General features: G+C 41.2%; 3 protein-coding genes across 4 annotated transcripts in view; all 3 read left to right on the top strand.

Annotated features, from left to right (window-relative positions):
• LOC139455475 (mannan endo-1,4-beta-mannosidase-like) overlaps positions 1-8,752 on the top strand; it is an 80,667-nt gene extending 71,915 nt beyond the window's left edge. Inside the window, exon 3 of the mRNA XM_071237025.1 lies at positions 7,789-8,752. Within this exon, the coding sequence (XP_071093126.1) occupies positions 7,789-8,730 (942 nt within the window). The 3' untranslated portion in view covers positions 8,731-8,752. The remainder of the gene's footprint in view (positions 1-7,788) is intronic.
• Positions 8,753-10,654: 1,902 nt separating this feature from the next.
• Positions 10,655-13,272, top strand: LOC139455473 (mannan endo-1,4-beta-mannosidase-like). Its single transcript, XM_071237024.1, has 3 exons — positions 10,655-10,718; positions 11,398-11,632; positions 12,281-13,272. Exons 1-3 carry the CDS (start codon positions 10,714-10,716, stop codon positions 13,238-13,240), a joined length of 1,200 nt encoding a protein of 399 aa, XP_071093125.1. The 5' UTR covers positions 10,655-10,713; the 3' UTR covers positions 13,241-13,272.
• Positions 13,273-16,712: 3,440 nt separating this feature from the next.
• On the top strand, positions 16,713-20,144 carry LOC139455472 (mannan endo-1,4-beta-mannosidase-like). Of its 2 annotated transcripts, none has more exons than XM_071237022.1 (3): positions 16,713-16,752; positions 17,926-18,157; positions 19,093-20,144. In XM_071237022.1, exons 1-3 carry the CDS (start codon positions 16,715-16,717, stop codon positions 20,044-20,046), a joined length of 1,224 nt encoding a protein of 407 aa, XP_071093123.1. In that variant the 5' UTR covers positions 16,713-16,714; the 3' UTR covers positions 20,047-20,144. The 2 variants fall into 2 exon arrangements, with proteins under 2 accessions (XP_071093123.1, XP_071093124.1); XM_071237023.1 differs by having other exon boundaries at positions 16,731-16,758.
• Positions 20,145-20,424: the final 280 nt, after the last annotated feature.

Below are 20,424 nucleotides of genomic sequence, written 5' to 3'. Positions count from 1 at the left end.
GCTTGGTTTCGTTGCTAGGATTTGATGTGCGTTCTTTGCTGTAAATATTGTGTATTTTGTTTGCAACCTGTGCTAATTCATGACAGAGAGCATCTTATTGGGTTGATAAAGGGACCGCGTCTGTCTCAGTGGCCCGTATAATCAGGAGCGAGGCTTGCCAAATAATTACAGGGGTCCACAAACGGTTTAGGATACAGTGGTGATGTCGTGAAGCAGGAATCTGTCAACAATGAAGCAACGTCATTGTTTATTTGTCCCCATAAGTAATGACATCACAGAATAGATACGTCAACAATCAGCTGACGTCATAGACAATCAGATTATCGGCAGTGTACACTGCCCTAGGACGTGTTGCTTTCGGGATGTATCACAAAAGCAGGTTTTGTTGTGACAGGAACGGGATCAGGCAGAGGTAAGTCAGAGGCTATATTCTTTGATGCGAAAGCATTTTTTTCAATATTCAAACAGACCTTCGCGTTATGCAGTGACGTGTGTTCACTGCAGATGACTGTTTAGATTTAGTGATTGTAACCTAACTTCCTCTGTCTAGTAATTTAGTATGAATAATAGACAAAGCTTATGGTGACGAGGAAAATGTTCTTGGCAGCGTCGGCATTGCAGAAGTGAATGAATGGGCTTGCTACGAGCGTTAAATGTGCTTTTAATTGAATGTGATTGGATAACTAGTATGTTGCCCTTTCCAGGAAATGTACAGAGTTAACGTTCGGATTTGTGTAGTGACAGTTGGTTGCCGTCACATAATACGACTTGAATGTGTGTGCCTAGATGAGATCGCGTAGTTGTAAAAAGGAGAGTATCACTTGTGTTGAGGTTGGTGTTCAGATGGATCGATTCCTGTGATGTATTGAAGTCGCATTCAGTAAGGAAAAGCATTCTGTTGTCATCCTCCGTAACTATCCTGTTGTGTTGTTAACACAGGTATAATTAGTAAGTCTTTGTTTGGAAATTAAATCAGCAAGTCGCAGACGTAGTTATTACATGAGACCGCGTTTGTGCCATCAGGAACTATTTGCTGGAAGGAAGTTATTTGGTGTATATTATAGAATGTTCACTTCATTTACTCGGCAGGTGCAACGATACTTCAGATTGTTTTTAAATAGAATTCAGTTGTAAGTATGAGGGTCCTTTCCAAATACTACCGCATGTATTACTGTAAAAACGCCAGTGGTCTACCTGAGCTTGGTTTCGTTGCTAGGATTTGATGTGCGTTCTTTGCTGTAGATATTGTGTATTTTGTTTGCAACCTGTGCTAATTCATGACAGAGAGCATCTTATTGGGTTGATAAAGGAACCGTGTCTGTCTCAGTGGCTCGTATAATCAGGAGCGACGCTTGCCAAATAATTACAGGGGTCCACAAACGGTTTAGGATACAGTGGTGATGTCGTTAAGCAGGAATCTGTGACGTCAACAATGAAGCAACGTCATTGTTTATTTGTCCCCATAAGTAATGACATCACAGAATAGATACGTCAACAATCAGCTGACGTCATAGACAATCAGATTATCGGCAGTGTACACTGCCGTAGGACGTGTTACTTTCGGGATGTATCACAAAATCAGGTTTTGTTGTGACAGGAACGGGATCAGGCAGAGGTAAGTCAGAGGCTATATTCTTTGATGCGAAAGCATTTTTTTCAATATTCAAAAAGATCTTCGCGTTATGCAGTGACGTGTGTTCACTGCAGATGACTGTTTAGATTTAGTGATTGTAACCTAACTTCCTCTGTCTAGTAATTTAGTATGAATAATAGACAAAGCTTATGGTGACGAGGAAAATGTTCTTGGCAGCGTCGGCATTGCAGAAGTGAATGAATGGGCTTGCTACGAGCGTTAAATGTGCTTTTAATTGAATGTGATTGGATAACTAGTATGTTGCCCTTTCCAGGAAATGTACAGAGTTAACGTTCGGATTTGTGTAGTGACAGTTGGTTGCCGTCACATAATACGACTTGAATGTGTGTGCCTGGTTACAGGCCGGCAAAGCCACATTTCGAAAATAGATAGCCCAAATTGATGTGGCTCTCGCGGCAATGGTTATGGTTGCGTGATTGTATAATGTGGCTCTCGCGGCTATGCTGTCAAAACATGCTTTGTGATTCTAACAGGTTACCGTATATAACAAAACAAGTCTTGTTTTCTCATTTTCTATTCAACAAGGATAACATATTCATCAAAACTTTACATCGATGAATATGAATAGCATATGAATATCATAATGCAGATGAAGGAGGTCGCCCACGTGGTCAGCATATTCCATCTCACTCAGGTGTGGGTTCAGGAGCTGGATCTTGAGGGAGGCAATATGTGCAACGATTGCCTTGTACTTCTTTCTTCGTGAAGGTTCTGATCACTGGTGTGAGAGTCTCAGGACTGCAACCTCTTTGAGTGACTGCTCTCGCTGAAATAGCTTCACTACCTCGTAGATGTTCGGGTGGCACTTCTTGGCAAGTTTCTTTATCTTGTTGTGCCACCCTTCCAGCTGATTATTGGTACGGTGGCCTTGGTTTTCGAAATGGTTCCAAATCTCTGGCATGAAGGCACCTCCTTGAACCCAACAGGTTGTCACGTAGTCCATGAAGGCAGTCACTTTAGGGCCAGCAGGAGAGTCAGCAATGGCATCAAGCCACACATCATCCACTTTGTCACGAGGTACTAGAGGGAGGGCAGCAGCCTCCTCATCTTCCTTGTAGTCCAACACCAGACCTTCTTTCTGCACCCTCCTCCAGATACATTGGGTGAAGTGAAAGAAACACCCTCTAACTAATGTCCCAGGAAATACCTCAGTCACGGCATTGTGAGCTGCACGTTCAAAGTCCAACTGAATTGTAAGTGGGGCAAACTCTAGACCTCCTCTACTAGCAAAATCGCATAGGTACTGAAACATGTTGACATAACTTTTGTTCGATTGGACAACAAACAGTAAACAAATGGAAACATATGGCCAAACACCTCAGCATGTAAACAATAAATCTGATCAAACAACTTGGGACAGGCATAAAATGTACCATCACAAAATACAATGTCTGCAGTACACAAATGTTCAATGTTCTTGTCTGTAGTGAAGATGATGATGTCGTCACTAACACGGTGTAGGAACTGGTCGCCTCCCTCAGTCTGGGAGTACCGCGCTTAGTAATTTAAATGTGGGACACTCATATAAAGGTATCGGTAATCGGATTAATTAATTACCCGCTATAATAGGCGAAATGCACTCAGCTGAAAATGTGGCTTTACCGGCAATAGCCATTTCTGAAATGTGGCTCTCCCGGCTAGACACCGTGTGCCTAGATGAGATTGCGTAGTTGTAAAAAGGAGAGTATCACTTGTGTTGAGGTTGGTGTTCAGATGGATCGATTCCTGTGATGTATTGAAGTCGCATTCAGTAAGGAAAAGCATTCTGTTGTCATCCTCCGTAACTATCCTGTTGTGTTGTTAACACAGGTATAATTAGTAAGTCTTTGTTTGGAAATTAAATCAGCAAGTCGCAGACGTAGTTATTACATGAGATCGCGTTTGTGCCATCAGGAACTATTTGCTGGAAGGAAGTTATTTGGTGTATATTATAAAAATGTTCACTTCATTTACTCGGCAGGTGCAACGATACTTCAGATTGTTTTTAAATAGAATTCAGTTGTAAGTATGAGGGTTCTTTCCAAATACTCCCGCATGTATTACTGTAAAAACGCCAGTGGTCTACCTGAGCTTCGTTTCGTTGCTAGGATTTGATGTGCGTTCTTTGCTGTAAATATTGTGTATTTTGTTTGCAGCCTGTGCTAATTCATGACAGAGAGCATCGTATTGGGTTGATAAAGGGACCGTGTCTGTCTCAGTGGCTCGTATAATCAGGAGCGACGCTTGCCAAATAATTACAGGGGTCCACAAACGGTTTAGGATACAGTGGTGATGTCGTGAAGCAGGAATCTGTCAACAATGAAGCAACGTCATTGTTTATTTGTCCCCATAAGTAATGACATCACAGAATAGATACGTCAACAATCAGCTGACGTCATAGACAATCAGATTATCGGCAGCGTACACTGCCGTAGGACGTGTTGCTTTCGGGATGTATCACAAAAGCAGGTTTTGTTGTGACAGGAACGGGATCAGGCAGAGGTAAGTCAGAGGCTATATTCTTTGATGCGAAAGCATTTTTTTCAATATTCAAAAAGACCTTCGCGTTATGCAGTGACGTGTGTTCACTGCAGATGACTGTTTAGATTTAGTGATTGTAACCTAAATTCCTCTGTCTAGTAATTTAGTATGAATAATAGACAAAGCTTATGGTGACGAGGAAAATGTTCTTGGCAGCGTCGGCATTGCAGAAGTGAATGAATGGGCTTGCTACGAGCGTTAAATGTGCTTTTAATTGAATGTGATTGGATAACTAGTATGTTGCCCTTTCCAGGAAATGTACAGAGTTAACGTTCGGATTTGTGTAGTGACTGTTGGTTGCTGTCACATAATACGACTTGAATGTGTGTGCCTAGATGAGATTGCGTAGTTGTAAAAAGGAGAGTATCACTTGTGTTGAGGTTGGTGTTCAGATGGATCGATTCCTGTGGTGTATTGAAGTCGCAGTCAGTAAGGAAAAGCATTGTGTTGTCATCCTCCGTAACTATCCTGTTGTGTGGTTAACACAGGTATAATTAGTAAGTCTTTGTTTGGAAATTAAATCAGCAAGTCGCAGACGTAGTTATTACATGAGACCGCGTTTGTGCCATCTGTAACTATTTGCTTGAAGGAAGTTATTTGGTGTATATTATAGAATGTTCACTTCATTTACTCGGCAGGTGCAACGATGCTTCAGATTGTTTTTAAATAGAATTCAGTTGTAAGTATGAGAGTCCTTTCCAAATACTCCCGCATGTATTACTGTAAAAACTCCAGTGGTCTACCTGAGCTTGGTTTCGTTGCTAGGATTTGATGTTCGTTCTTTGCTGTAAATTTTGTGTATTTTGTTTGCAACCTGTGCTAATTCATGACAGAGAGCATCTTATTGGGTTGATAAAGGGACCGTGTCTGTCTCAGTGGCCCGTATAATCAGGAGTGACGCTTGCCAAATAATTACAGGGGTCCACAAACGGTTTAGGATACAGTGGTGATGTCGTTAAGCAGGAATCTGTGACGTCAACAATGAAGCAACGTCATTGTTTATTGTGTCCCCATAAGTAATGACATCACAGAATAGATACGTCAACAATCAGCTGACGTCATAGACAATCAGATTATCGGCAGTGTACACTGCCGGAGGACGTGTTGCTTTCGGGATGTATCACAAAAGCAGGTTTTGTTGTGACAGGAACGGAATCAGGCAGAGGTAAGTCAGAGGCTATATTCTTTGATGCGAAAGCATTTTTTTCAATATTCAAACAAACCTTCGCGTTATGCAGTGACGTGTGTTCACTGCAGATGACTGTTTAGATTTGGTGATTGTATCCTAACTTCCTCTGTCTATTAATTTAGTATGAATAATAGACAAAGCTTATGATGACGAGGAAAATGTTCTTGGCAGCGTCGGCATTGCGGTAGTGAAAGAATGGGCTTGCTACGAGCGTTAAATGTGCTTTTAATTGAATGTGATTGGATAACTAGTATGTTGCCCTTTCCAGGAAATGTACAGAGTTAACGTTCGGATTTGTGTAGTGACTGTTGGTTGCCGTCACATAATATGATCGCGTAGTTGTAAAAAGGAGAGTATCACTTGTGTTGAGGTTGATGTTCAGATGGATCGATTCCTGTGGTGTATTGAAGTCGCAGTCAGTAAGGAAAAGCATTCTGTTGTCATCCTCCGTAACTATCCTGTTGTGTGGTTAACACAGTTATAATTAGTAAGTCTTTGTTTGGAAATTAAATCAGCAAGTCGCACACTTAGTTATAACATGATATTCTTTGATGCGAAACCATTTTAATGAGTATAGATAATCTGTCATATCACTAAGTGGTACTTTATTTGTTTTTAGCAGCATATATGATTCTAGCCGTTACCGACATGGAGAATATTTCATGACATGACAGATTAACTGGAGTCTAATTAACAAATCAGGGGCTCTTTGACTTATTTTGAGTTGTATCTACCATTCCAACCGTTATTATCGACATGACAGGTTAAAAACAGATTAATTCATGATTAATTATAGTCATAACAAAAAAAACGGGTAATTTTGAGTTATTTATATCATCAAATTTGAGTGAGCATGCATGTCTTCAATCCAACCTGTCGGGACTGCCAATTCGATGGAACCTAGTCCCTCTTTGATGTAAGTCACGAGAGTGACATTGAAACAAGGCTAGTCTTGCCGAGTTACAATAGTCCAAATGAGGAAGTGAGTGGTGCCTGTTTATGCAGCAGTCAGTACTATTACAGCTATATCATGGTGGGCTGTTAGTGATCGCACATGGACCAAAAAGAGCAAGGTGTGATATTATGAGCAACTATCCACGTCGTCATGGTACGATGACACACCCGATTCTTATTTATATATAAAATATAAAATATAATATTGAATATAATATCAAATATAAAGCCAGCTCTAAAGACGAGACTAGTGCAGCAGCCACCTGAAATACCCACTTGTGGTAGACTGTCATCTTCCCGAGTCAAGGCAGTTAACTGAGTATAAAAGTGGAAACTGGACTCGTTAGTCCAGCCAAAACGTAGCTCCATAATACCAGCCTATTTCGGCAAGGTTGGAAACTGGACTCTTACACTCAGTTAACTCCCTTGCCTCGGGAAGATGTGGGCTATTGCAACACTTTGTTGGGTGACGGACATGACATTTTGTTTCCTAAATTATAGTATTATATTATCCCATCCAATACAGCATATGGCTTAAATGAATTCCTAATGTATGTTAATCACCTCTTTTACATTATGACCTTTTCAGAATTTTGTGGACTGCTTGCCACGTTACTTTTAATTGACATGAGGGGGCACATTTGCATATGATTGTCGTGTTAGTCGTGAGGGGCGGTCGGGTAGCCTAGTGGTTTAATCGTTCGCTTGTTACGCCGAAGACCCGGGTTCGATTCCCGACATGGGTACAATGTGTGAAGCTCATTTCTGGTGTCCCCTGCCGTGATATTACTGGAATATTGCTAAAAGCGGCAAAAAACATACTCACTCACTCACTTAGTCGTGCAGAGTTGCGTCCCTTAGGGGTGCCAGGTTTTACCTAAGAGAGAAACGTCTAGATCTTCATCCCTTCAGGCTTTCCTCTCTCATCAAGCTGTCATTCACGCACTCTAATCACTGCTAATCATCTCTCGAATTGCACATTAAATTTTGATAATTTTAAACACTATCAGATGCAACAATATGTACTCACCCCACTGGGTAGTTAAATCGTGTCCTTCCAATATGTATAATATACATACAATTAACTGAAACCTTCGTGGGATGTATACTACATAAGGAATTAAAGCACATTCATTGGTAATTCCCTGTATTCACCAATACAAGGAATTATTCATTGGTGATTATAAGGAATTTTCAATGAATGTGCATGAATTCCTTTGGTATTTCATGTTTGGACTCCCAATTGCGTGGATCGATGCTCATGATATAAATGACATGATTGTCTGGTCCAGACATGATTACTCACAGACCGCAGTCATATAGCTGGAATATTGCGGCGTTAAACAACAAACCACCCAACCAACCAACCTTGTATTCAGAGTTGTATTATTGTGATAACTAAATTCAGATGCCAGATTATATACAAAGACAACAAAAAATATATTTGTTCATACTGGGGTTTTTTCTGCAGGTCGATCAAGCCCTCGAGAACTACCCGGATGAGTTGTCCGACGTGAAGGGAGTCACAGGTCAATACCCCGCCATCTTTGACCTTGGAATGTGGCAGCTAACCCCAAACAGAAGCATCACTCTGTCTTATCTCCTTAAGAAAGCCCACAGCAGGGGCATCATCACCACACTGTGTCAGCACTTATACAACCCAGTCACTGGAGGAAGCCCTTGGGTGGACAAAGATCCTGGCAACGTTACCCACACTGTCAGACGTCTTCTCCCTGGCGGAGACACGAACCGGAAGTACAGGGACAACCTCGACAAGATCGCAGAGCTTGTCCTCAATCTAAAGGACGAGGAAGGGAAACTGATTCCTGTTCTCTTCCGACCTCTGCATGAGCTGAATGGAGACTGGTTCTGGTGGGGATATGGTAACCGAGCCAAAAATACATTAGAAGATCTGAAATCCTTCTATAGGTACATCGTCACCTATCTTCGAGATGTCAAGAATGTCCACAACATCCTGTATGTTATCAGTCCCGACAAGTTCCCAAACAAGAATGATTATCTTCAATTTTACCCAGGCGATGAGTATGTTGACATCATGGGAACCGACTTTTATTACAAATCTTCGAACGATACTACAGCCGATTTCCACAGGATTATAACAGATCTGGTGGAGATGGCTGAGTCTAGAAACAAAATTCCAACACTCTCCGAATGTGGAATGTTTAATAATGGGATCAGCACCCATATGAACTTCTGGAATGACAATATCCTTGACGTCATCAAGGCCAGTTTGACGACAAGAAGAATTGCCTACATCCTGACCTGGGCCAATGAGTGTACTGCGAATATATGTCAACTGTGGACACCCTATAAAGGACACCCAGCTGAAAACGACTTCAGGAACAATTTCTTTAATGACCCACTTACAATTTTTGCTGGCGACACGAACTGACGATATGAAACAAAGTAAATGACAAAATATGGATTGTATAGCATGAATAAAGTCATTTGTCATTTCAAGTATTTTGGCACTGTCTTAAGAATCCTTCATTAATATATACACGACAGAGGCATTGTTGGTCCTGATGTGGCCATCATGTCCAAATATTTTTGAGAACCTGCATTTAATGAAAGGTTTAATGTTCACCTGATATCGCAGATATCGATCGACATTACCTGTTTTCCAACCTCATATTCGCAAATAAGAAGGTTGTAATTTACCCACACGTATCTTTTCTTAAGTAGAGTACATGAAATAACTGTAAATATATGGGAATTTTTAATTAGAGTACATGACATAACTGTAAATATATGGGAATTCTTAAGTAGAGTACATGACATAACTGTAAATATGTGGGAATTCGTAAATAACACCGACAAACACCTTTCAATAATCCGTTGTATGATTTCGAATATTTCATAATCATGTGTATATGAATCACTATAAAATAATGACGCTACCATGAGTTCGTGAAAAAGTGAGTGTATCCTTTCCCACTGGTGACACTCATCACAAACACATGCAAAGGCAACTCAAAAGTTGACCTGAACAGATACAGGAACACACGGTGCAAGTCAAAATGGGAAATTGCATCTGACATCATGATGGTGACTGGGTAGATGCTGGTAATATCACATTACGTATTAATGAAGGTAATACTTGAGTGAGTATTGTTTTACGCCGCTTTTAGCATTATTCCACCAATATCACTCCAGGTGGCACCAAAATGGGCTTCGCAAATTGCACCTGTGTAGGAAATCGAATCCGGGCCTTCAGCGTGACAAGCGAACGCTTTAACCACTAGGCTATCCTACTGCCCCTGTAGGTATTAGCACATTGTGATTTAATGTATGGGTTGAAATGTACAACAGTGGTTGGTAGCACACTTTCCCTTCCTGCTATATTGTCTACACCCATATAGTTAGATAAGTGAGACAGTTTACTACCACTTTAAGTGAGGTGAGGTGAAATGGGGTTTAACGCTGTGTTTAAGATTATTTCACTTATATAGCGACTTGCGTGCACGGTGCGCGGTTGCTTGTACTAGTGCCGGTTTTATTGTACCAGCTGACTGAGATACCATGCCGCAGCCTAACATAAAATACAAACACAGACATATTTAAACTGACTCCGAGCCAAACAGTCCTGCTTTTATCCTTAAATGACAAGCGACAGGCAGGGTAACAACAAGTACCATCTTTTAACGTCTTATGGTTTGACGCGGCCAGAGGGTCCGCTCTTAGGGCAGTCTCCTTCCCCGTACACAACGGCGGCAGTTCAACCAAGGCAAAACCAAAGAGAGTGGTTGGAGATAAATTAGAAATTTGAGCTCATGACTTGGGGATTCTGACATTGTGTCACCTCAGAGAAGCTTCTTTTCCCAGAGGTTGGACGACGCCATACAGTCTCAGCATATTTGTGTAGTTTGCCTGCTTCACAAAGCATAAAACTGGTATGTGAAGTTGTGCTCAACAATACTTCTAACAGTATTCCAGTAATATCACGGCGTGTCAGCCTAATGTTGGAGGAAAGCCCGAAGTGATGCAGGTCTCAGGTTAACACTTAGGTGAAACCCACGAGCACGGGTATGGTGCAGACAAACCTAGAAACAATCAGGGCGAACCCCATGAGATTCTTGTAGAGATGGCGTGTCTCTGGCGAAGCATGCTGATCCACTGGTGCACACAAAGCCACGAGTATGGTGCTGAGATCACTGATGGTTCTTCAAACCCACGAACCCCATTTCTATCACGTATAATGGACAAAATTATGCCTAGTGAATTCCCGTACTTCAGACAACTGAGCCACCCGTGTCCCCTATCCCATGTGTGGCCTTCCACTGTTATCTCAAGTTGCAGGATTGGCTGTCGTTATCTCAACCAGTCTGATTTTACAGCAGGGACGACAGCGAGTGTTGTTGTTGTTCCAGTCATAATGAGGTGAGAATAATTTGAAAACTTCAGAATGTGTCTCTTGATTTGTATTTTGAAGTTTGTAGCATTTTAGATATATACCTGAGTACACTGCAAATATAATTCAGAGGTACATGTATAGTGAGTGAGTGAGTGAGTGAGTGAGTGAGTGAAGATTTAACGTCACATCGGCAGTATTTCAGCCATATCCTGACGAACATGTATATTGAAGTTAGATTTTTAAATATTATGAAATAAATAGATTCGCGGAAAAACATATATGGCAAATAGGCCACGTGGCCACTGTGAACAGTAAACAATTGCATTAGAATAACTTGCCAAAATTTCAGGCCAGTATTCTGATTGAATGTTTTACCTAAACCTTTGTATTCTTAACAAACACATAACTTAATTTTCACAACTGATGCCTTTAGTGAGTGAGTATGGTTTTACGCCTCTTTTAGTAATATTCCAGCAATATTACGGAGGGGGACACCACAAATGGGCTTCACACATTGTACCCATGTCGGAAATCGAACCCGGGTCTTCGGCGTGACGAGCGAACGCTTTCACCACTAGGCTACCCGACTTCCCACTGATGCCTTTAACAAGAATAAGCCCCTCCATTGTCATGAGCATTCTTTGAATGAAGGCTGAAGGAAACAATTAAGGAAGTGCTGACATATTTAACATCTTTGTTCCACAGACACATACTAGCTGTGGGTCTTCTCCTGGGGTCTGCGACTTGTGTCCCAGTGGATCAGCAGGCTACCCAAGAGACGAGGAACTTATTCGGAAACATGAAAGACCTTGCTCGTAACTCCTCCAAGGTGATGTTTGGACACCATGAAGACACATGGATTGGAGCACAGGGAGGTCATCCTCCGTATATGGTACAGACTCTGACCCATGACGGAAACATACAGGCCTACATATTTTGGGCAAGTAAAATTGATAATTCTTCCTGTAACACTCATCTAAATGCTCCCATTTAACCCTCTCTTAAACTCTCTCTTAAGCAAACACAAAAGGAACATGTATATTTATCTTGTTGTCTGTATATTTATGTCACGTTAAGCATACGCCAATTTTGAAAGGACATTATAGGATTTTGTTTTGTTTGCTTGTTTGCTTGTCCACTCAGCACTGGACCTGACAATCCAGCGATTGACATTATGAGCATCGATCCACGCAATTGAGATCTATGACATGCATCTACCAAGTCAGCGAGCCTGACCATCCGGTCCTGTTAGTCGCCTCTTACGACAAGCATAGTCACCTTTTACGACAAGCATTGGTTGCTGAAGACCTATTCTACCCCGGATCTACACGGGTCGACATTATATGAGTGAACAATAATTTTGATGAAGACTAATTTCTTTCTTGTCTATAACAGCATTTCATTGTTGCTTCTTGCCACTTCTTGAAGAATTAATCATTTTAAACAGATGAAGGGCAAGAAGCAGCCTAGAAACGTTGTTACAAACAATGAAGTCGTTTTAATCCATAAAAGCATCAGGTCGTCTTCATCTTCTAACTTCTAAATGCCTATCAAAGACATAATTGTGATGTTGTATTTTCATTTCTAGGCACAACAGGCCAAAAATGGTGACCCTGATGAACTCTCCGACACAAAAGGTGTTACTGGACAATATCCTGCAGTATCTGGTTTTGACTTTGCTCAGTTCTCTGATGAGCATATCATAAGCCTTACATATTTGGCAAAGCTTGCTTATGCTCGAGGGCAAATAGTCACCATATCTCAGCACCTCAACAACCCCGTGACTGGTGGTTCCCCATGGGTAAACAAGGACACGGGAGATGTTCTTCACACAGTCAGAAGGATCCTGCCAGGCGGGGACAAGAATCACATCTACAAGCAGAATCTGGACAAGATTGCCGACTGGGCTCTCAACTTCACTGACTCAAGCAGCAAACCAATTCCTTTTGTTTTCCGTATCCTTCATGAGCTAAATGGTGGATGGTTCTGGTGGGGACTTTCTACAGAGACCCAGAATACTGCAAACGATATAACTAGTCTGTATAGGTACATCGTGACCTACTTAAGAGACGTGAGAGGTGTCCATAACATCCTTTACTGCGTCAGTCCAGATAAGTTTAAGACTAAAGACGACTACCTGAAGGTGTACCCAGGAGACGACTACGTTGATGTACTGGGCACCGACTACTACTATATAAATGAGAACCAACCTCCTGTGTCAGATCTGAAGAGAACATTGGATGAATTGGTCGAGATTGCTGAAGCCAGAGATAAAATCCCTGCATTGACAGAAGCGGGAATGTTCAACAATGGTATCGATCGTGTGCACAACTTCTGGAATGACCACGTTCTGGACATCCTGAAGACCGACTCCAAAGCAGCAAGAATTGCCTATATTCTCACATGGACCAATCATTGTTATGGTAACCACAAGTGCGAGCTCTGGATGCCTTACAAAGGCCACCCTGCAGAGGCGGACTTCAGAAACAACTTCTTCAATGATCCGATGACTTACTTTGCTGATCGAACTGGTGGCATGTACAACTAAGATAGATCATCAGAATAAAGTCATGTATATTTGCTCATTATCTTACCTCACTTGAATTCTTAAGTCAGTGATGTTCAGATAAATTTCCTTATCTTAACCTGCACAAAAATACTTGTTTCTGATTGGTTACTGACTGGGCAGTTTCTCCTTGTGTTACCCTGCACTTAGATACTCGTTTTTAATTGGTTACTGACTGGGCAGTTTTCCGCCATGTACCCAGCTGACAGATAAGGTACAACTTTCACATACCTCGCTTGGAAAAGCCGAAATGCTTACCATTGCGATTTCAAAGATATAATTGTTGTGTCTTGGAACTGAACACTTATCAAATGACCCCAAGCCAGCATTCCCGATAGAAATACATGGGCTGTAACTGGTGATGTATGTACGTCGTCTGTTAGCTGTCAAGATATCCCTAAAACTATTTACTAGCCTTACGAATGAAGACATTTTAGATAGACGGGCCACAGGTACTAGTAAGGTAGCGGCATTCAACTGAAGAAAAACACCCTATACCGTCATGGCAACAAACATTTTGACTAGTTTCCTTACATCGAAACGGTTTCCTAATATATACACCAGCGGGAAACGTAAGTGTGCTTTTAATACATAGTGCAGTAAATGTTATGTTATTGAAAATAACATGTCCCAATCACTGTTTGAGTGCCATTGATGTGGGTTCTGGATTACATACAAAGGCCACCCTGCTGAAGCGGACTTTATGAATGATTTCTTTATTGGTCCCATGACTATATCCCATGATGAACACTTATGAGGGCACTGTCCGTTCGTTTTTTAACTCCTCGGCTATATGACGGCGGCCTGAAAATGATCGTCCATTAGGCTTACCAGAAACCAATGATCGTGGGTTCGAATTCCAGAGCATACCCGTGCTCGTGGTTTTAACCAAAGCGGATAACCAACAACCCGTATCATTTGGGGCTTTCATCCCACATCGAATCACGTGAACTATCAAAAGTTGGTTCGTTATTTTTGTTTTAAATGAACGAATTGCTTACACATAAATATACCAAGTTACGTTACAAAGTATGTTTCATAATAAACGGTAAATGATTGGCAGAAATGAGCAATGTAACATAAAGTATTTGAGACAAGTGGAATTAATACCATGATTCTCAAAACCCCAAGGGATTTGCTATTTGCAATCTCAGAAAAGAACCAAGTTCCATTCTGTTAAAATATTCAACTTTGAACACCACTATCCCACATGACAAACTTAAGGAAAAGGGGCTTATGTTACAAAACGTGGTGAACACAGATACAGTTACGTATCTATATTCAGATGTTGGGAAAAATGAAAGCAAATGCCATCTGAAGTTTACTGAGAAAAGAATATGTGAAATGCTCAACTTCCTCATTGAAAAGATCTTTATACAATTTGGGGTAAGACATTTAGGCAAGAAGTATCCATCCCCATGGGCACCAATTGTGCTCCCCATCTTGCGGATCTTTTTTTATGAATATGAATCGGAATTTTTGTTCGCATTGGCAAAGTCTAAACAAGGTAATGTGGCCAAGAAGTTTAACTTAAGCTTCAGATATATCGATGATCTGATATCGTTCAATAACCATCAACTATCCAATTCCCTTCCACTGATTTACCCACCTGAACTAGAAATAAAGGAGACCGCCTCATCTGTTTCATATTATCATTATTATTATTATTATTATTATTATTATTATTATTATTAATAAATTTTCCTTCATGTCGATCAATATTCCAGAAGCTCCAGCCTTTGGTGTTTATAGTTCACAACTTTTGAGATACAATCGAGCATGCTCTTTCTACCAAGATTTCGAAGAGTGTCAAACGACTCTTGCTCAGAATTTGATCAAGGTTACAACATTCAGAGCCTCAGTAAATCTTTCAAAACTTTTTATGTTAGACATGTGAGGGACATTTCCCAATTGGGCGCATCAGTGACAAAAATGATGTTCGATGCAATTCCCTATTTTGACTTGTGCCATATGTTCCGTGTTTTTTCAGAGGGACAGTTGACATGCCTTTGCATGTGTTTGTGACGGGTGCGACCAGTGGGGCAGGAAATGCTCACCTTTTCGCGAACACTTGGTATCATCACTATTTCATAGTGATTCTTAAACGCATGCTTATGATATAGCTTGAATCATACTATCGACTCTGCTTTATGCAGATATTTCTATTGGATATGGGAAGGGTTTTGTCGCTGTATTTGTGTGCTGACTAAGCGGCAGTACAGTTCATTTCAGGGGAGTATAACATCGCTAACTCAATATAATTTCAAATGAAAATGAAACACATGATAAATAAATTGAGAGCTTCAGTTTCTTTCGTCCCTTAGTTTACTTCTAATGGGGGCCCGTAAAAGATCCGGGATAGAATAGGTCTTCAGCAACCCATGCTTGCCGTAAAAGGCGACTATGCTTGTCGTAAAAGGCGACTAACGGGATCGGGTGGTCAGGCTCGCTGACTTGGTTGATGCTTGTCATCGATCCCAATTGCGTGGATCGATGCTCATGATATCAATCACTGGATTGTCTGGTCCAGACTCGATTATTTACAGACCGCCGTCATATAGCTGTAATATTGCTGAGTGTGGCGTTAAACAACAAACAAACAAACAAAAACTTCCCATGAGTATTTTCAGGCAACACGAAATAATTCGGGTTAGAATTGGTCTTCATCAACCCATGCCTGTCGTAAGAGACGACAAACGGGATCAGGTGGTCGGGATCGCTGGAATGTCTGGTCAAGACTCGATTATTTACAGACCGCCGCCATATAGCTGTAATATTGCTGAGTGCGGCGTTACACAACAACCAACCATCCAGTAAACCATTACAATGAATACTACGATTAGGTGAGGTGAAATGGGGTTTAACGTCGCGTCCAAGATTATTGCACTTATATTGCGACGTGCATGCACGTGTATCTATATGTGTGGCTGCTTGTACTAGTCCGGACTGATGCCGATTTATAGTGCTACCTCACTGAGATACCATGCCGCAGTTTAACATCAATACCCCACTCAGACACAGTATACTAACTCCGAGCCGACCAGTCCTTGTTTTAGCCCCTTAATGCCGAGAGCCAGACAGGGTAACAACAAGTACCATATTTTAACGTCTTTTGGTATGACGCGGTCGGGGATCGAACCCCGGACCTTCCGCTCTCCGGGCGGACGCTCTACCACTAGACCACGGAGGCGGTTAATACTACGATTAAGACTGCAGTAGGTGCAAAACTACTTTGACGTGGTCTTACATAGTTTACCCTCTCAGGGTTACACTTGTTATACGCACGAACTATAGCATGAGTATCACCCTAAACAACCATGAAATGTCCACCTTATATTATCTGTGACTTTACCACTAGTCACGAAGAATGACTGAGAGATAGGAAAACGTAGTTTTTGAACACATGGTCTGTATAAATATAGTCTGAATTATCTCTGTTTGTGGAGTCATTCTTATATGTTGGTCAGATTAAAACAGATCGGGATGGCAGCCAGGTACCAGTACGACATTTTGCGTATTTTATTAGATTTTAATTTACATATAAATCATTCTGTCACTAATACGTCAAATCTGAAAACGTCTTCCACATGTCTAAATAAAACGTTTGAGTGAGTGAGTTTGGTTTTACGCCGCTTTTAGCAATATTCCAGCAATATCACGGCGGGGGAAACTAGAATAAAACGTTTGAAAGCTTGACTAAGGCCTTGAATGCGGTAACCTTGATAAAACCATTTTTAGCAAAACTTGTATGACACTCTTTGAAATGTTCGAAGAAGAGCATGATTAATTTACCTTAAAACTGTAGACCAAAGGCTGAAGCTGTTTGAATATTGTTCGACATCAGGCAAAAAAGAAAAAGAAACAGATGTGTCTCATTGCCGTGGCTCTAAAGTCAACTGAGCTTATGTCGTGCCCTGTTTGTCGGTCATCCGTGATCCGTCGTAAACATCTTCTCCACAGAAACCACTGGACCAAAAAAGTTAAATTTAAAATGTTTGTTCCCACAAATGATAACAACCCGATTGTTCAACTCTTTCAAATCCGATTTTCAATATGGCCGCCACGACTGCCATATTGAAAAACCTATTTATGACCCATACTCAGACATTTTGGGGGAATGAAATTTGGCATAGGTGTTGTTCGTATGTTGTATATATGTTCAGTGTTTTTATGATATTTTGAATTTTGACTTTGTCTGGACGTTTGCACTTTGACCACACTGAAAGCTGAAACCTCTTATGGCTAATATTTAGACATTTATGTTCAAATATAATGAAATGTTGTATTTAAGTAATTAGTACTGGGGCTCAACACGTATGTTCCGTTTTCACGATATTTTAAATGTTAACCTTGTTTTGACCCATGCCTGCTCTTACATTATGCCAAGGGCATACTGGCTCTGTAAACAAAGTCTGTTTCACATGAATTTGATTTCAGTTTGTCAATAGAAGTAACAGACGCGCAGGATTTAAAGTGACGCGCTGCCGAGGTCCGGGGAGCTGTTTCCTATTGTAAGCCTTAAACAGGCGTCTTGTCACAACGCTATGGACCAGTGTCAAAAGACTGCTGCCTTCTATCTGTATGTGTTGTGTGTTTGTTTCAGGTGTAAGTGCAGATATTCATCTCTGTTGCTCTGTCAGTACTTATTTGTCATATTTTGGTTGCAGTTCAACCTTTTGGATATTGTTCTTTGGGCTTTTCGTAAGTGCCTCTTGTCTACCCACGGACCAGCATGCTACGGACGAGACCCGTATTCTCTACAGGAACCTTTTGATGATGGCCAGACATCCAAACATCTTCATGTTTGGTCATGCTAGCGACACATGGACCGGTTCATCTGGTGGCCACGCCCCTTATGCCATCATTACAAATACGAGTAATCAAGGTTGGAAATATACAGTATGTACCTATTCTGTGGCACAGATTACATTATATACATTCTCTAATGAGAAGGTAGACGCCATTCTGTGTCCATAACTCCAGTAATGTATAGATGAACTTGTTTATACATTTAAGAAATATAGAAAAGAATTGTCTCTAGTTTATAAATATGAGCAATATCAATACAATATGTTCCAGTGGGAATTCCGAGTTAGGTCCCCAGCAAACCATGCTGGTCGTAAGAAGGAACGAAATGGAGTGGGTGGTCAGGCAAAGTGACTCGACTGGTCGCATGTTATTGTTCCCCGACGACGTTAGTCATTGCTCATACTCTCCATCACTGGATTGTCTGGACCAGACACGAGTATTAACAGGTCGCCGTCAAAGTTGGTTGGTTGGTTTGTTGTTTAACGCCGAACTCAGCAATATTCCAGCTATTTGACGGCGGTCTGAAAATAATCGAGACTGGACCAGACAATCCAGTAATTAATATCATGAGCAATTGGGATCGATGACATGCATCAACCAAGTCAGCAAGACTGACCACCCGATCCCGTAGGTCGCCTTTTACGACAAGCATAGTCGCCTTTTACGGAAAGCATGGGTTGTTGATGATCTATTCTACCCGGCATCTTCACGGGTCCGCCGTCAAAGAGCTGGAATATTGCTGAGTCCGATGTGAAACAACAAACAAACTATACAATTAAAACAGGATTGTACTTCAGATAACATTCTCTACTATAGATACAATATTCGCGGAAACAAATATGTAAATAAAACATTAATGGTTGTGAGCAGAGTGACAGACGAAGGTCACGACCCTCTTCAGCTGATAATGTTTCCTGTCTGACATCAAGCATCTTCATTGAAATCTTCATATCATAATAATGTCAAGAAAGAAATGTGCCACAGTGCCAGTACTGTAGCGATGCTTGTATTTGATTCTTTAACAGGTTGAACAGGCGATGAAAGATTCCCCTGATGAGTTGTCCGACGTGAAGAGCGTGACTGGGCAGTACGCAGCAGTCATTGACTTCGGGATGTGGCAGCTGAGTCATGACCAAAAAATAATTCTGTCCCACCTTATCAAGACCGCCCACAAGCGCGGTTTGATTGCCACCCTGAGCCAGCATCTGTTTAACCCCATCACAGGGGGGAGCCCGTGGGTGGAAGACGACAATGGAACTGTCCTCCATACCGTCAGGCGTCTCTTACCAGGAGGAGATACCAATTGGAAGTTCCAGAAGAATCTTGATACCATCGCCGAAGTTGCTCATAACCTGACGGACGACCAGGGGAAGCTTATACCTGTTCTCTACAGACCTCTTCACGAGCTTAATGGAGACTGGTTTTGGTGGGGATTGGGAAATAAGGTTCAAAACACAGAAGATGATCTGAAATTATTTTATCGATACATAGTTACGTATCTACGTGAACATAAAAAGGTTCACAACTTCCTCTATGTTTACAGCCCGGACAAGTTCACGGACAAAGCAGATTATCTCAAGGTGTATCCTGGTGATGATTATGTTGATGTTATAGCCACGGACTTCTATTACAAGACGCCAGCAGATAAGACAAGTGACTTTCATACGGCAGTGAAGCAGATAGTGGAGATAGCCGAATCCAGAAATAAAATAGTTGCTGTGTCAGAGGCTGGACTTTTTGATAACGCCATTGATAAGCAGACTAATTTCTGGAACGAAAAGATCCTTGATGCCATACAGAATGACCCCATCACTCGACGAATTGCATATATCCTGACATGGGCAAATCAGTGCAACAGCAATGACTGTTCCGTGTGGGTGCCTTACAAAGGTCACCCTGCTGAAAATGACTTCAGACGAAACTTCTTTGATGACCCCATGACCCTGTTTGGAAGTGACATCCCAAATATGTACAAATGAAAGATATGCTTATATAATTGGCGTATGGAAAGGGTGTTGTGTGGTAGAACGTTTTCATGTTTCCCTTGTCTTATTCAAATAAATAAACTTGTTTAGAATTGAATCATGACTTACTGCTTGCTATTTACTGTTGTAAGTCAATGTAAGATTTTGAATATGTTAATGAATGGGGTATTGAAAGAGTTCAAATGTATCTCCTTAGTGATGATGTCAGACATGGGAAAGCAAGTTTTTATCCACTGAGTAAATTTTCTTTCTTCTGACCTTGACGAATGCATATTTCAAATCGTTCTCATTCGTTTTCATTCTCTAAACAACTACAAAAAAAAACATGTTGAAAGTGGATGTTTAATCTTATTAAATTTAGATCTGTTACTC

This window comes from Haliotis cracherodii, unplaced genomic scaffold (assembly GCF_022045235.1).
Source record: "Haliotis cracherodii isolate W230 unplaced genomic scaffold, xgHalCrac1.p SCAF_11, whole genome shotgun sequence".
NCBI lineage: Eukaryota > Metazoa > Mollusca > Gastropoda > Lepetellida > Haliotidae > Haliotis > Haliotis cracherodii.
The sequence above is the reverse complement of the archived record's forward strand: the minus strand, read 5'-3'. Positions and strand labels throughout refer to the sequence as shown.